The sequence below is a fragment of the Eleutherodactylus coqui genome, chromosome 11, assembly GCF_035609145.1.
Source record: "Eleutherodactylus coqui strain aEleCoq1 chromosome 11, aEleCoq1.hap1, whole genome shotgun sequence".
NCBI lineage: Eukaryota > Metazoa > Chordata > Amphibia > Anura > Eleutherodactylidae > Eleutherodactylus > Eleutherodactylus coqui.
The window spans coordinates 132,075,868-132,093,275 of NC_089847.1; the positions used below are offsets into that span (position 1 = coordinate 132,075,868).

Here is a 17,408-nt window from a genome sequence, read left to right on the forward strand (position 1 = left end):
TGATGACTGTAAAGGCCCATTTACACACAAAGATAGGTTTTGAGTGATTGTTTTGCCAGAACTGCTAATGGACACTAATGTCCATTAGCAGCTTATCATCTTCATTTGCATGTAAATGAGTCTCTGGGACCTGTATGCAGAGAACACTAGGTGGTCTGTTCTCTGCATTTAGCTCCTTTGTTCTACTGTGGGGCAGAATCAGCGATCCCTCCGGGAATACAGCACCACAGACAGTAAACCCAGCATGTGGTCTGTGTTATTTCCTCTCCGGCTGAACAATGGATTTTATGTTCACCTAAAAATCATTGCTCAGCCGAGGAGTGAAAGATAGTAGCATTTACACACAAGGATTATTGCACAAAAGATGGCTTTTGAGCACATTTTGAGCGATAATCATTGTGTGTAAATGGGCCTTTAAACTTTATGATGACAGTGACAAGTGATGATGGAAAATGATGATGCTGACATCTGGTGACACCGATAACGGTCAGTAACTATTTTACCAATGGAGTTTTCCTTGTAACTCTGCTCTTCTTGTGAACTGGCTCATTACAGAGAAGCTTCAGTCTTGTCCTCGAGTTTACAGTTCGGGTCAGACTAGACGCCGCAGCAGAATGTGACTCGTTAGCAGCCATACATATAACTCTTCTTAAGTCAGGATGTCATGCGGGTTTGTCACGAGGCCCCCACCTGGAGGTCAGCAAAGTGTCTCTGTAATCTTCCGAGGAAGTAGTTGAAATGCCCCCCCCCCCCCATCACCGCTTATCAAAAATACCCACTGCATATTTTTAATGCGCCCCTAGACTTGCACAGCCGATATTGGCCGTAATATGGACCAAACTAGGAGGCGCTGCCGTCTTTTTCACACGTGTAATGTATGAATACCCCAATGCAAGTCAACAGGGTGCCATCTGTCCGTATTAGGTGCGTATAAAATATTTGCATAACATGGAACCAAAATACCACTTTTGACCGTGATTGGTGTGGTGTCCCAATCACCGTGTTAACGGCGGTAGAGTGCTGCTATTGATCTCAATGGGGCAAAGCAGACCTTTGTGCGAAAACGCGGCATTAAAAAACGCCGTAGTTTTCATGCGCTGTCTTTTCTATTTTTGTGTGTTCTCATGTTTCTTAACACATCTCATCACCCATTACAATGATGGGTGCGTTAAAAAGCACTGTCAAACGCTGTACAATGTATAGAAAAACGCAGCTCAAAATCACCGTAAAAATGCTGAGATTTTACTCATCATTTGCAAGATCTCTGCTTGCTCTCAGGGAATTTAAACATTCTTCTTTACATGCAGAAAACCTGTGCAGATCGAACACTCCATACAGATGAGGAGGGTTTGTTACAATTGTATCCCGTCTAGATGATCCTCTGGACTCCAGTTTGATACGTTCCCCGCACCGATACATTGTAACATTGTAAGTGCTGCGGAATAAGTTGGCGCTATACAAATAAAGATTATTATTATTATAACACTATAATCCGGACAGGATGCCGGTTTACAGGATACACAGTAGGTGAATCAGCTCCACGCACGTGTATGTACGTTATAGAACCGCCAGACGCAGCATGGGAGCAGGAAACGTAGAGTCAGCAGAGGCTCGGGGTGATTTTGTAGGGGTTCCTACACTTTCAGGAAGCAGAGGAATCTCGGATATCAGCGGTAAATAACGCAGAGCTGAGTAAGCAGATCCATAATCAGCAGAGCTAAGTATAGAAAATGTGACTCAGGGGCTAAATATAGAACAATCCGAGGCCGCGGATCGCCGTAAACACGTGGACGTCAAGCCCTGAAGGGTCTGCATTGTTTCTCCAAAGCTGCAGCAGGAAGAACATAATCCCCCCCACTCCCCCAGCCCCCCGCTATGCAGACCCGGGAACACAATCCTATTACTCATATCAGAAGGTCATGAAGAAAACCCTACAAAACATCTCACGTCCTACTGTAGTCCTCAGCGCATCGTAGAGAGGAGGTACGCCCCACAGAACGGCTGCAGAATACAGACCACCCTAAACAGCAGCTTATGGGGAGAGGTGCTGCAGAGTCAGGGTGTACATCCGATGTACTGACCCCTATCAGTCTTTATATGGGGTCCATAGCTGCCATGTAAAGCCTTATTCTTTCTGCTGTGGACGAGGTGAAGAGCAGGACGGCTCCTCGGGATTCATCCCAACGATTAGCCTTTGGGAGCAGATTGTGCAGAACAGATTTCCCTTTAAGCGACAGTGAAATTTCTGTAAGTGCCGGAATATCAGATGTTCTGCATTACTGGAATACACTGAATGGCCACTTTGCTAAAACGATAAAAATAGTTCTACAGGAATATCGGCCCCTGTGGACAGGAAGCTTCCTGTAGTTGCCGCAGATTAGATGGCGGTGCTGACATGTTCTGACCAGCTGACAGGAAGGGGTCAGCGACTCATGCTGCTTGCACCAAACTCTGCCCTCCCATCAGCACGGGGCAACAGAAATCTGGATCCATCTGACCAGGGGATGCTTTCCCGCTGCTCAGTGATACAAGTTTTGTGTTCTTTTGCCCTCTGGAGTCTAGTCTATCTGCTTCTCTTAGACATAATGGCGCTGGAGCTGCTCGCCTACTGTTATAGCCGTCCATACTGAGGAACGGCGGGTTGTGTGTTCGGACACATTATTTTAAGTATCAGGGTTGTGCTTGGCTATTCCTGACTGTGCAGCGCCTGTTGGTAAGAACGATTCCTGACATCCTCCTCTGACCCCTTTCAGTGAGGATTTGTTTTCATCCACAGAATATCCTTTTGCTGGATGTTTTCCTTGATCACGCCATTCTCGGCATCCTCTCCATACTGTTATATGAAAAACCAACGCGGCTGGCAGTAAAATCCCGGCCCGGCTAGTCTAGCACCGATGACCGGGCCTCGTTAGAAGTCGCTCCGATCGCTGGATTTTCCCATCTAATGTGGATTCACACTGAAACTGATCCACGGAAAACTTGACACATTATTTTATGCTGCAGTCCGGGGTCACGGGGATGATTTCCATACAGGGAAGGGCTAATCCTAAAAGGGCCGGGGGCTCTAATAAAGGGGTCAAGTCTGTGCATAGTATAACATCCCTGCACTCCGGGGTCATGGAGATCATTTCCATACATGGAAGCTCCAGTCATAAGAGGGGCAGCTTTAATAGAGGACTGGGGACAAAGGGGCGATTCAGGGCCTTCAATAATAATAATAATCTTTATTTGTATAGCGCCAACATATTCCGCAGCGCTTACATAGACAGGGGGATACAGAAAGACAAAAGTACAAAAAAAAATTAAAAAAAATTACAGAACCACGGTTACAATCGTAATCAGTTGGTGGAAACAATAGGGAAGGGTCGTGCTCCAACGAGCTTACATACTACAAGTAATGGGGGGATACAGAAGGTAAAGGGCTGGAGATGTGCAGGTATGGCGGGGTGGAGAGTGAGGGATTCTATACACAAACAATGGTCAGATGTTTGGCCGTGTGACGGCAGAATCCGTATGACTGCAGGGGCAGTTTATGACAGCTAGCAGGGATTGCAGTCAGTAGGTCAGGGAGCGTGTTATCAGGTGGCATACGGAGGAGTCGGTTTAGGGTATGCGGTATGCCTCCCTGAAAAGGTGCGTTTTTAGAGCACGCCTGAAGTTTTTCGAGTCCTGGATTGCCCGGGTATCCTTTGGTAATGCGTTCCAGAGGGCTGGTGCTGCTCTGGAGAAGTCTTGGAGGCGGGAATGAGAAGTTCGAATTAGAGGGGTGTGCAGTCTAGTTTCGTTTGCCGAGTGGAGAGCCTGGGCTGGGTGATGGATTGAGATGAGGGAGGCAATATAGGGGGGCGCTGCACTGTGGAGGGCTTATGGGCCTTCATATGGATAAGTGATAAGAGTCAATCTTGTTATAACCCCTTTAACTACAGAAGGCTTGTACCGGCCCTTTAACATGACAGGAGCATAATATTGGGGGTCATTCACTTCTCGTTAGTACTTACACGGATTTGGATGTTCTTTAGTAGAACAATAGTTTTACAGTCGTACAAACACGTGGGATCAACCTGCAATATCGTCAATCAGCGCTCATAACAGGCATTTACTGCCTGTCTATAAGGGCCTTAACCAGAACCCTCGGATGTGTAGCCTCCCTGTAAATGCTGCACCCTGGGGATTGGAAACCCCTCCATATACGTCGCCCCCTAGTGGTTTGTAATAAATACGCTGCTCCACAATTACACTGCTACTATGTCCTGTTACCAATGCAGATGATTTTTGGCCAGCTGCACATGGGCGATCCGTGTTCCACATGTGAGACCCCACAGTGGAATCAGGCTCTGACCCCAGCCAGCGACCCTGCTTACCTTCTCTTTTCTGTATTGCGGATGACTGCAGACGCTCGCCGTTGGTCATGTGCAGTACAGATTTTTTTTTTAATATTTGTTTTTCCCGCAGTATTGCTACGCTATGACATGGGTACCCGTGGCTTATCCGCAATGTCAAATACGGATGGGCTGCGGGTCAGATGGCTTCCACTGACTTTAATGGAAGCCATCTGTGCGGATTCGGCACAAAAACAGAACTTGCTGTGATTTTCAATCCGCTCACAGGTGACGATCGTGGATTCCGCAATTCACATCCAGTTGTGTGCCGCTGGCCTTACAGGGATACGGACCCGGCGCCGGTGGTTGCAACCATTCAACCGTGAAATGTTCTTGGCAGCTTCAGGTGATGCATTACAGATTTAATTTGCTCCTACTGGGTGAGCAACCCATGTGAAGGCGCAAGTTAGAAAACGCAGGAGCTCACAGTGGGGCTGAGGACACGAACAAATCATCTATAAAACGCAAAAAGAGTTTAATGAGCAACTAATAAAATGCCTTATATAATACAATATGTAGACAGAAGTCTTGGGACGCACATAGAAGGGCATGAAATTGGATTTTATTCCTATTTTTTAGTCCGGTGTTGTCCCCTTTGTCCTCCATGACTGCAGTCAGCCTACGCAACCGCTTTCCACCAAATACCATAGATGTGTGGAGGGATTTGCCTCCATTCCTGGAGGAGCTTCAGATAGTGATGGGAGATGATGGGTGTGTTGGGCGGCACGGATACAGCGCTCTAGTTTATCTAAAAGATGCTCGATGGGATTGAGATGCGGACTTTGGGCCAATGAAGTCTGCAGACGTTCTGCTCCCCACACTGCGTGCCGTATGACATGGGGCTCATCATGTTGGTGGAGGCACAGAGCTGTACCAGAGTATTACCACGGGGTAGGTGATCCCCCATGTCCAGGATGTCTGTACTCATTGGCGTTGGAATTGACTTCACTATAAGTAATGGCCCCAGTCCTTCCCAGCAGAACCCCAACCCCACCCCCACCCAGCACCATTGCAGATCCTCCTCCAAACTTCACTGTTGGGACGATGTCGTCACGTAGAAACTGCTCTCCACCCAAGTGTCACCAACCGATCGGAAGATGGTGTCCTGTGATTCATCTGACCACAACACTTGCTTCCACTCATTTACAGTCCGTCGCTCCGAGCTCCATCACAGATGCAGCTGTGCATTAACTGCTGTGGTGTTGTGTGCAGTCGTGCATCCATGGTAACCCTTCACATGCCGTTCCCTATGGAGGGTTCTGGTGCTACTGGATGTCCCAGCGGTCTGCGAGACCCCGCAAGCGAGGACACTTGATGTGTGTGATGTCTTCACAGCTCCTACAAGGCTCTGTTGTCCACGTTCTGGCAGTTTACGAGGTCTCACTGAACGTGGCGGCACCGAACACACCGGACTGCTTCCATCTTCCAATAACATGGCCAACAGTGGACTCTGGAAGATCCAGAAGCTGCAATGTCCGTACTGATTGGTTGGTAACATCCCCCCCACCAGAACCCGTTGCCAGCTCTACTCCTGGTGACATCCCCCCACCAGACCCCGTTGTCAGCTCTATACCTGGTGACATCCCCCCACCAGACCCTGTTGTCAGCTCTATACCTGGTGACATCCCCCCACCAGACCCTGTTGTCAGCTCTACACCTACTGACATCCCCCACCAGACCCCTCTGTCAGCTCTACACCTGGTGACATCCCCCCACCAGACCCCGTTGTCCGCTCTACACCTGGTGACATCCCCACGCCAAACCCCATTGTCAGCTCTACACCTGGTGACATCCCCCCCACCAGACCCCTTTGTCAGCTCTACACCTGGTGACATCCCCCACCAGACCCCGTTGTCAGCTCTACACCTGGTGACATCGCCCCACAAGACCCCGTTGTCAGCTCTACACCTGGTGACATCCCCCACCAGACCCCGTTGTCAGCTCTACACCTGGTGACATCGCCCCACAAGACCCCGTTGTCAGCTCTACACCTGGTGACATCCCCCCACCAGACCCCTTTGTCAGCTCTACACCTGGGGACATCCCCCCACCAGACCCCGTTGTGAGCTCTACACCTGGTGACATCCCCCCACCAGACCCCGTTGTCAGCTCTACACCTGGTGACATCCCCCCACCAGACCCCGTTGTCAGCTCTACACCTGGTGGCCTTCTGATGGTTTGTGTATTGGGGTCTCCTGTGTGATCCTCTCCTTTATACATAATGCTCACACATCACCTGACCGCACAGGACTGCTGGGGGGCCAATACTTCTGTCAGCATAGTGGATGTCATCCAGGGAGTTACTAGTTGGGCGATGTTGTAAATATTCTTACCAGAAGATTCAAGCTGGAGCTTCATTTTAATGCACCGCAGCAGGTAATTCAGTACGTATCTGCAGTTCACCGCTCTGTCTACAGATTCTGCTGTCTTGCATTGTGGGAGATGTAGTGTTTTTATTAGGCTTAGTGCTGCAGTGTAAAACGGAGCAACATCATCCATGACGCAGTGTGGCAAACACAGGGCATCACAGGCTACCAAGAAGTAGGCAATGGAACTTTACGTGCAGCCCTGGATGTGACTAGAGTATAAAGCACAAGTATTCAGTATCATTACAGGTGGTTGTCAGCTATAAAAATGATGTTGAAATAATTATCTTAATTTGCAGTTGGCTTTATGAGGGGGCCATCCGCCCCTTTGGAGTGGGAAGGGGGATTCTAGCACTTAGAGGCTGATGAGGGGATCAGATAGCCGCTTATCTCGGGAACACTGCGGCGGCGGCGGCGATATCGTATCTCCCAGTAAACACTTTACAGATGGATAGCATCACAAGAAACGTTCCCAGCGCAGAGTAAAAATGTACGGAATGAAAAGGCGCCCCCTCCCATACAGGGCTGGAAGGGGATCAATAAATAGTAGTAAATCTAGAGGTAATTAAGGGCAGATTAACGAGGGGGACGCTGAGATGAGGCGAATTAGGAGGCTCATATAGGACAGTTACAATCCCAGTGTTTATATCCGCCGCGGCGCATCTATCCTGATTTCTACAATCTAACGCCTGTCAGCCCACTTTCACGTGGTGGAATCTGCATTGGAGGGTTTTGCGCTAATTCCAAGCAGATGTTCGGAACCCTGCAGCGGACTGCCCCCTGTTTACCACGGATCCACACGCCATCAGGGTCCTCCAACAAAAGGTCTTATTTTCACGTTCATTTTCATTCAATTGAACAATTTTTTGAACGCTGATCGTTGCATGTAAAAGGGCCTTCACAGTCTTCTCAGCGCGGTCTCTTCATCTGACGGTGCGCACAAATACATGCGGAACAATGTCTGGGCAGAGAAGTGCCCCACCAAACCGGGCCCCAAAATCCTCCCAATACACTCTGAATATAGAAAACCAGTACCAGGTCCGTCCTTCTGTATCGCACGCCAGAGCATCTACAGACATCTGATCTGTCCATACCGCACAGATGTTGGAGTTGCACCAGTAATTTGGGCTCATTATTCCACATTTTCTTGTTTTGTCCTGCCATAGTAACTTATTGGGTTATGGCGCACAACTTAAATCCTACGATACTACGTTCTGCTCTCCCCATGGACCTGATACACTATCTCCGTCCAACACAAGAATTCAGGGACTGTGGGCCAGACTGCTCCCCCGTGTCCTTACTGCATCCAAGTGTATAACTGCGTTACATTGAAGACCCCCGACCTCCTCCCAACACGACCTTTATACAAGAGTACAGGATGTTGGGAATATGGAACATCTAACTGCTTGATTTAATAACGCTTTAGGGGGGGGGGGGGGGGGTTCACTTGTTACAGAAACGCTGCTGAAAAACAGAAGTGCAAAGGTTTACTATTAAAAGGGGGAAAAAACAGCATTTCCGTAACATTTGACTGCAGCCATTGATCGGTATTACAAGATTTGGGAACTATTGGAAGCTACAATTTGATTGATTTGCACCTGCAAGGCCGTCTTATTTGTATGTCCAGTGACTGACTGGAGGCCCGTTATCCGTGACTATTCGCCCCTCCCCGGCTCCCTCATTACCCCTTCTTGTCTCTTCGGTCTAATGGACATTACCCAGTTGGTTTTTATTCTGGATCTGTTCGGGACTACTTCCTGTCTAGCCACTTACTTCCATGTTAGCCCGAGTTTCTGGATAGAGCAACCAGGACTATCGCTGGAGTATCACTACGCGCTCCCTCGCTGCAGACTCATATGGAATTCTAATGCCTTTCTGCCCCTTCGGGAACTGATTTTTTCCTCTGTGGTCACAGCACGGCGGTTACTGTTCAGGTTTACTCATTGTTTGCGCTGTATGTCGGTTTATTTGGGTTTAAAGCCTTCAAAAAATGTCAATTGGAAAAGTATTACCCCGGGTGATATAAGCCCCTCCACCCCCTGACAAAATTTGACCCAGAATCAGGGGCAGATTAAGGCCACGCAGGAAGGATTTTCTGCCCGAGTCGGTATGTGTTACATGTGGATTTGCCACACATTTTGCTGCAGATGTCACCCCGCACATTGCAAGGGTAAAAATGCGCCATGAAAACCCACACTGAGCATTGACAGATGGCGATCCCAAACACACCGCCTCCCACTGTCCTGCTCATGTATTACACTGAAGATTGTCTGCATGCAAATCCGAAAAAAATGCAGTGTATCCGGCACTAAAGGATGCGTCTGTCTACACATTGAAGGACTGGGAATCACCATTGTAACTAAGGGTAACCTGTAGAAATGGGAATGCAGCTCTGGATGTTACTAGAGTATAAGATGCAATGTAATAAACTGTGCATAGAGGACACTGTATGCAATCAGGTGTATATTGAGTTTGAATACAGGATCACTGATGCATTACAGGTCAATACTCTTGTAACGGAGGTCCCCGATCAGCATCCAGGTGGGCGGGGGCCTGGCCGCTGCGTCACCTCCTGTAACGGAGGCCCCCGATCAGCATCCAGGGGGGCGGGGGCCTGGCCGCTGCGCCACCTCCTGTAACGGAGGTCCCCGATCAGCATCCAGGGGGGCGGGGGCCTAGCCGCTGCGTCACCTCCTGTAACGGTAGTCCCCGATCAGCATCCAGGTGGGCGGGGGCCTGGCCGCTGCGCCACCTCCTGTAACGGTGGTCCCCGATCAGCATCCAGGTGGGCATGGGCCTGGCCGCTGCGCCACCTGCTGTAACGGAGGTCCCCTCGCCCTGCGCCACCTCTTACCTGCAGAGTGCAGTTCATCATTCGGACGATGTAGTCGAACTGCTGATGGTTGAGGATGGTTCTGTTCTCCTTCACATGGTGGCCAAGCTCCTCTGTTAGACATTGCCTGGCGGCTTTCCCTTTCAGAGCGCGGAGCGCGGCGGGCAGCGTCTGGAAAGACAGAAGGGTTTTTACTTGGGGCTGACACTTCAATACTGCAAGAAAATATGTCCTGTGAGGGAAAAAACACGATTAACATCTGCAAGTCCCGGGCCATCAACATAGCGGCTGATGACGGAGGACAATTGGTTACACTGCGCTGGAGAGTCTTAGAAAAATGGTCCAGACTGAACTTTGTGTTTTGTACAGATCTCAATTTTTATTGTATGCGTTATACTCCAATCACATCCAGAGCTGCAATAAAGAGAGACTCCGGGCATGGACAAGCAAAAATGGCTACACTACTTCTCTGCCTACCTGATGCACACTGTCTACTAAGCCCTTAACAACCGCTGATACAAATATTGACGACCTATGTCAGCGATCTATGTATGAAGAATGATCGCGGGGCGATCTCTTTTCATATATCCCGGGCGCCGGCAGTTTCTTACAGCTGAAACCCGGCGGCAACAGATGCTATGAGCCGCATGGCTCATCGGGGCTGTTAACCTTTCAAATACTCGACCGTTATTCGGGAGTTCCGTACGCCCTTGCCCCTGCGATGAGATCACAGGGAGCTGTGCCCGTGTCATGGCAGCCAGGGGCCTTCTGAAAGGCCCCAGGGCCGTCATGGCAGGGTGCCTTTCAAGCCATCCCCGTGGGGTGGCTTGATAGACTGCCTGTCAGATTGCTTTACATCATACTGCAGGAGCGATCAAAGCATCACAAGTTGTTATTCCCTGTGGGGACTTCATAAACCAGTAAAAATAAGAATAAAGTCTTACTACGGTAATTATTTAAAAAAAAGGAATAAAGGTTTAAAAAAAACAACCTTTTACCATATTTGTAATAAACGCATCTAAATAAAACAAAAATACATATTTGGTATCGCTGCGTCCATAAAAGTCCGATCTATCAAAGTAGCGCATTATTTACCCAGTTGGGTGACTGTCGTCAGAAAAAAAACAAACCAACGCCCTGTTTCCAAGAAAAAATGCAATCAAAAAGTCGTATGTATTCCAAAATAGTACAAATGCAAACTACAGGACGTCCTGCAGAACATGAGCCCTCGCACCACTATGATGGGAGAGAAATAAAAAAGCTATTGCGTGCAGAAGACGGTGGCTGAAAATAATTAAAAACAATTAAATATCTAAAAATACAAGTAGTACAGCAAAAGAAAAGTCAGTAGTAGTCGTACAGACCCACAGAATGTCATTTTTGTTGCAGTTTGTGCGCCGTAGAAACAAGGCGCACCAAAGGATAGCGAAATTTCATTTTTTTCCATTTCTCTCCACTTAGAATTTTTTAACGTTTTTAGTACATCATATGGTACATTAAATAGTATCATTGAAAAACACAAATTGTCGCGCAAAACACAAGCCCTCAGACAGCGACGCCGATGGATAAAGAAAGGAGTTACGATGTTTTAAAAGAGTGGAGGAAAAAATGAAAATGGAAAATTGGAAAAAAGCTCCGTCACTAAGGGGTTAATATGAATCAGTAGTTAATGAAAGCAGCTGTAATGTCTTAGATTAATGAACAAAAAAAGTTTGGTAATGTGTTAGCCAGTAGAGCAAAGTGTGATTGTTCTCACTCAGGGAAACCACGTAATCTTGTAGATATGATACCTTGTAATGACTAACAAAAATACATGATGTTACAGCGAGCTTTCCAACCTACTCAGGCTTAATGGAACAAATCTAAAAAAGCATCAATATTAAAGCATATACACATGATGACATGAAAGGGCACAAACATGGTGAACTTAATTTACACCATAAATACCAGAGCCGGGGTAAGAGGGCACAGATGTTCTGTGGTTAATAGCACTTAGATAAATACCAGGGAGGGATGAGCATAACAGAAAATAATTAGTTCAGTGACAAAAATGTGAAAAAGTTTATAGTCTCTAAATTGATGTTAAGGGGTCACCACCAGGCCAGCATGTTTCCTCTGCTCTGGGTTTCTCATATCTCAATCTCCAGTGATGTAACCCCCCACCCCCCTCCGAGACTCATACCATTTCTATTAGCATCAAAGTTGGCTATAAATTTATACTCCCAAATTCTTCTGTGACTTTAGGACTTAAAGGGGTTGTCCCGCGAAACAAAGTTGGGGTATACACTTCTGTATGGCCATATTAATGCACTTTGTAATGTACATTGTGCATTAATTATGAGCCATACAGAAGTTATTCACTTACCTGTTCCGTTGCTAGCGTCCTCGTCTCCATGGTGCCGTCTAATCTTCAGCGTCTAATCGCCCGATTAGACGCGCTTGCGCAGTCCGGTCTTCTTCTTTTCTGAATGGGGCCGCTCGTGCCGGAGAGCGGTTCCTCGTAGCTCCGCCCCGTCACGTGTGCCGATTCCAGTTAATCAGGAGGCTGGAATCGGCAATGGACCGCACAGAAGACCTGCGGTCCACCGAGGGTGAAGATCCCGGCGGCCATCTTCACAAGGTAAGTCAGAAGTCGCCGGAGCGCAGGGATTCGGGTAAGTACTGGACGGTTTGGTTTTTTTATGCCTGCATCGGGTTTGTCTCGCGCCGAACGGGGGGGCTATTGAAAAAAAAAAAAAACCCGTTTCGGCGCGGGACAACCCCTTTAAAATTGCCTTTAAGTATAATAACTTTCATATCGTGTATGTTGTGTCCATGACAAAGCATTTTCCTAGTCACGGACACAACATACAAGATATGAAAGTTACTATATTTAAAGTTATTATACGTCACAGAATTTGTGTCGGATCAGAAGCTCGCTGTAACATCAGGTATTTTTATTAGCCAATAAAAGGTATCATATCTACAAAATTACTTGGCTTCTGTTATTGAGATCAATCACACTTTGGCTGCCTGATGCGCGGCGTGTATTGGTATGCATCATTAGTCTAGTGAAGCGCCGCAGCCATCCTTGTTTGTCTAGGGCCAGAGGTTGCTTCATGCCCCAGCATGTAAATGTATATCCTGGCTGTTAACCAGTATCCACAAATGGGCATATATTTATGTCCTATGGAAGGTGAGGGCTCAGAAGCTAAGCCCACGTCATCCACAGCGGGTGCAGACTGACTACAGCCGACCTCCTGCTGCAACAGCAGGCATCAGTGAGAACACCGATCCCCTTTGCTAACCTCTTACAAGCCGAGAGAGAGAGGGCTCTGTACAACTGCAGGTGGCTGATGTGTTGCCATGGCAACCCGATGCCAGACCAAGGCCTATGGCCAAGTGTGCTATGGCCTATGATCACAATAATTAGAGATAATGCATTGCAGCATAAAAGAACCAAAATGCATTATCAGAGCGATCATAGCATTGCAGGTTCAAGTCCCCTACAGGGACACAAAAAATAGTTTAAAAAAACACATGAAAATATTTGCGCTCTTTCTCCTCTTTGTTTAAAAAAACAAAACAAACAAACTCCCATTTGGCATCGCCGTATTCGTAACAACCAGACAATAAACTGAACACACTTTTTATCCTGCACAACAAAACACAGTATAAAATGGAGCCAAAATGATTTTTTTTTGCTCATTTCACGTCCAAAAACCCACAATAAATGTGAATAAAAAAGTCATAAGTACCCAAAAATAGTACCAATAAAAACTACAGCTCAACAAGAGAACAAGCCGGCGCAGAGCGCCGTCCGAGGAGAAATAAACAAGTCATGAGGCTGCGATCTAAAAAGAATAAAAAGGTTTCTTTATTGAGCAAAAGCCTTTATTTGAGAAAAACCTAAAAAAAACATAAATATATATATTATTGTAATCGTACCGACCAGCAGAAAAAAATCATCATGTCGTTTATGCTGCATGAAGAACGCTGTAAAACCAATGGCAGAATTCATGTGTTCTTCTCCCGGCTCTCCAACTAAATTAATAAATGCGTTTTACATGTAACCAAATATGGTACCAATAAAAACTACGGCCCACCACACAAATAACAAGCCTTCATACCGCCGGGTCAGCGAGAAAATAAAAGAGCTGAAGATGAAAATCCCCCCAAAAATCATTGTATCCTTTAGTCCAAAACAGGCCATGTCACTAAAGGGTTAAGGATTCTGCTTTCCTCCTCTTTAGTACAGTGCATTCTGGGAGCTCAAACAGAACCGCTCCAAGCTGCTAGGCCACAAATCTGGTGTTAAAGTGTAGATGAACTATGGTTGGTTTCCAAGTGCAACCAGCACAGCGGTAAGTGCAGCTTTGGATGTGAGTGGAGAATAAGACACAAAGCAAGGAAAGCATCTGCAAGGTTCTCAGTTTTCACCCTATGACCAGTCTCTGACTGCAGAGCCTGCTGGGATTTGTAGTGACACAGCTGACTACACAGTCACATAATCTCCTAATAAGACAAGTTGCATCTTGATGTCTATTGTAGGAAGTGACAGACGAGAAACACGACAGGTTGGCAGCAGCTCTCAGAAATGACACGTTCCAGGAATATCGCAGAAGGAGCGGCCTGACATTACACAAGCGAAAACATCAATCGTGCGGCGCTAGATGGACACCGGCGCGGTCCTGCCAGAGGCATGTTTATCATGCGACTCCTCTAATGGACGGTTCTGAGAAAATCTGTCACAAGACCGCAGACAGCTGAATGTGTCACTGACAGGACACAGAGGAAGGGAAGATATGTCCGAACATCCCCAGCTCCTACATGGAGGGTCACCCAGCTGTCCTAGACCACTGAAAGGCAAATACGTCAAGCTACAAGGCCAATATAATACAGGATTAGTGCAGGATACGTAATGTATGTACACAGTGGCTCCACCAGCAGAATAGTGAGTGCAGCTCTGGAGTATAATACAGGATGTAACTCAGGATCAGTACAGGACAAGTAATGTATGTACACAGTGACTCCACCAGCAGAATAGTGAGTGCAGCTCTGGAGTATAATACAGGATGTAACTCAGGATCAGTACAGGATAAGTAATGTATGTACACAGTGACTCCACCAGCAGAATAGTGAGTGCAGCTCTGGAGTATAATACAGGATAGAACTCAGGATCAGTAATGTATGTATACAGTGACTCCACCAGCAGAATAGTGAGTGCAGCTCTGGAGTATAATACAGGATGTAACTCAGGGTCAGTACAGGATAAGTAATGTATGTACACAGTGACTCCACCAACAGAATAGTGAGTGCAGCTCTGGAGTATAATAAAGGATGTAGCTAAGGAGCAGTACAGGATAAGTAATGTATGTACACAGTGACTCCACCAGCAGAATAGTGAGTGCAGCTCTGGAGTATAATACAGGATGTAATTCAGGATTAGTACAGGATAAGCAATGTATGTACACAGTGACACTACCAGCAGAATAGCGAGTGCAGCTCTGGAGTATAATACAGGATGTAACTCAGGAGCAGTACAGGATAAGTAATGTATGTACACAGTGACTCCACCAGCAGAATAGTGAGTGCAGCTCTGGAGTATAATACAGGATGTAACTCAGGATCAGTACAGGATAAGTAATGTATGTACACAGTGACTCCACCAGACGAATAGTGAGTGCAGCTCTGGAGTATAATACAGGATGTAACTCAGGGTCAGTACAGGATAAGTAATGTATGTACACAGTGACTCCACCAGCAGAATAGGGAGTGCAGCTCTGGAGTATAATACAGGATGTAACTCAGGGTCAGTACAGGATAAGTAATGTATGTACACAGTGACTCCACCAGCAGAATAGTGAGTGCAGCTCTGGGGTATAATACAGGATGTAACTCAGGGTCAGTACAGGATAAGTAATGTATGTACACAGTGACTCCACCAGCAGAATAGTGAGTACAGCTCTGGAGTATAATGCAGGACGTAACTCAGGGTCAGTACAGGGATAAGTAATGTATGTACATAGTGACTCCACCAGCAGAATACTGAGTGCAGCTCTGGAGTATAATACAGGTTGTAACTCAGGATCAGTACAGGATAAGTAATGTATGTACACAGTGACTCCACCAGCAGAATAGTGAGTGCAGCTCTGAAGTATAATACAGGATGTAACTCAGGATCACTACATGATAAGTAATGTATGTACACAGTGACTCCACCAGCAGAATACTGAGTGCAGCTCTTGAGTATAATACAGGATGTAACTCAGGATCAGTACAGGATAAGTAATGGATGTATACAGTGACTCCACCAGCAGAATACTGAGTGCAGCTCTGGAGTATAGTACAGGATGTAACTCAGGATTAGTACAGGATAAGTAATGGATGTACACAGTGACACCACCAGCAGAATAGTGAGTGCAGCTCTGGAGTATAATACAGGATGTAACTCAGGGTCAGTACAGGATAAGTAATGTAAGTACACAGTGACTCCACCAGCAGAATAGTGAGTGCAGCTCTGCAGTATAATACAGGATGTAACTCAGGATCAGTAGAGGATAAGGTATGTACCACATGTATCTGCATTATCTACAAAGACAACAAGTGAACGTGAAAAATTACCTTTTCAGTTTCCAGTATTTTATTCTCGAAAATATGCGAGATGCAGTTTCGTACTACTTCCAACCTTCGGGCGCTGTTGAACACAGTGCTGATCTTGTCCACTATGGAAACTAAAAGAGCAAAGGAGAGTGAGGATGCAGTAATGAAGTGTAAGCTCAGCGGGTCAGGCTGAATGTATACAGTCATCATTAACCATAAGGCTACGAGCATTACCCATGATCAGAAGTGCATAACTAGATCCATTTACCAGTAGAGCCAGTGATAGCCTTGTGAAGGGCATAATACAAAGATTGGGGGATTATCCTGCATTATATGTGACCCTATAGGCAGTGAGTACTGGCGTAGTGAGGGTTAACAGCAGCAGATGGACTACAGGCCCTGTATGGATTCGGTTAAGAGTTTATGGTTCCCAAGGTTCGTATTTGAAAATCCTGTTAATGACTCCGGGGAGCAAAACCGCAGACCTCAACAAAAAGCAGAGGAGCCCCAACCCGGTTCTGAGTGGCTCAATAAGAGAGAATTACAACCTCCAGGATGACGCTTGGCACGCTGCCACAAACCAAAAGGCATTTACTGCAGATTTAATCTGGCCAAGCAGGGGTCATTTGTCCTTAATCTGAGCAGACATTGTAATATTTTACTTTATGAGGATGCTGGTCGTTAAAGGGCAGTCAGAAATATCTGCAAGGACCGGAAAGATCTGAAGTGATCCCTCCACTCTGTAGGACCAATAGGAAGAATCTCCACCAGTCAACAACAATCGATTTAATGGGGGTCTCTGGTGGGATTTTTTTCGCATTCAGGTCTACAAAGCTGTAAAATAACAAAGCATCACTCACCTTATTAAAGGGGTTTTGACAGGATAACAAGTTATCCCTCCTCCACAGGATAGGGGGGTCCGACCACCGGGACTCCTATCAATCCTAAGTACAAGACTCTGGAGCGTCGCTGGATGAATGAAGCAGAGCTTGCGCCTGTGAACCTCCGCTTCTTTCATGTCAACGGCACCGCTGTAGAGTGCCAAGTTCAAGCGCTTGGGTGTTTCTGGCAGTCCCACTGGCATGAATGGAGTAGAACGCATTCGCTACTGCTACTCAATTCGTTTAGGGACGCAAGTGACCCTGTGGTTGGAATTGGTGGGAGTCCAGCAGTAAGACCCCACCAACCAGCAACTCATTTCCTCTCCTGTGGACAATAATGTGTTGTGCTGAAACCCCTTAAAGCTGC

The 17,408-nt window shown here is 46.7% G+C and overlaps 1 protein-coding gene across 4 annotated transcripts in view; it reads right to left on the reverse strand.

The window, feature by feature from the left end:
- SBF2 (SET binding factor 2) overlaps positions 1-17,408 on the reverse strand; it is a 300,830-nt gene that overhangs the window by 113,326 nt on the left and 170,096 nt on the right. For all 4 annotated transcript variants that reach the window (XM_066583539.1, XM_066583538.1, XM_066583537.1 and 1 more), the window contains exons 15-16: positions 16,182-16,291; positions 9,600-9,749 (exon numbers count right to left, since the gene is read on the reverse strand). In XM_066583539.1, the coding sequence (XP_066439636.1) occupies positions 9,600-9,749; positions 16,182-16,291 (260 nt within the window). The remainder of the gene's footprint in view (positions 1-9,599; positions 9,750-16,181; positions 16,292-17,408) is intronic.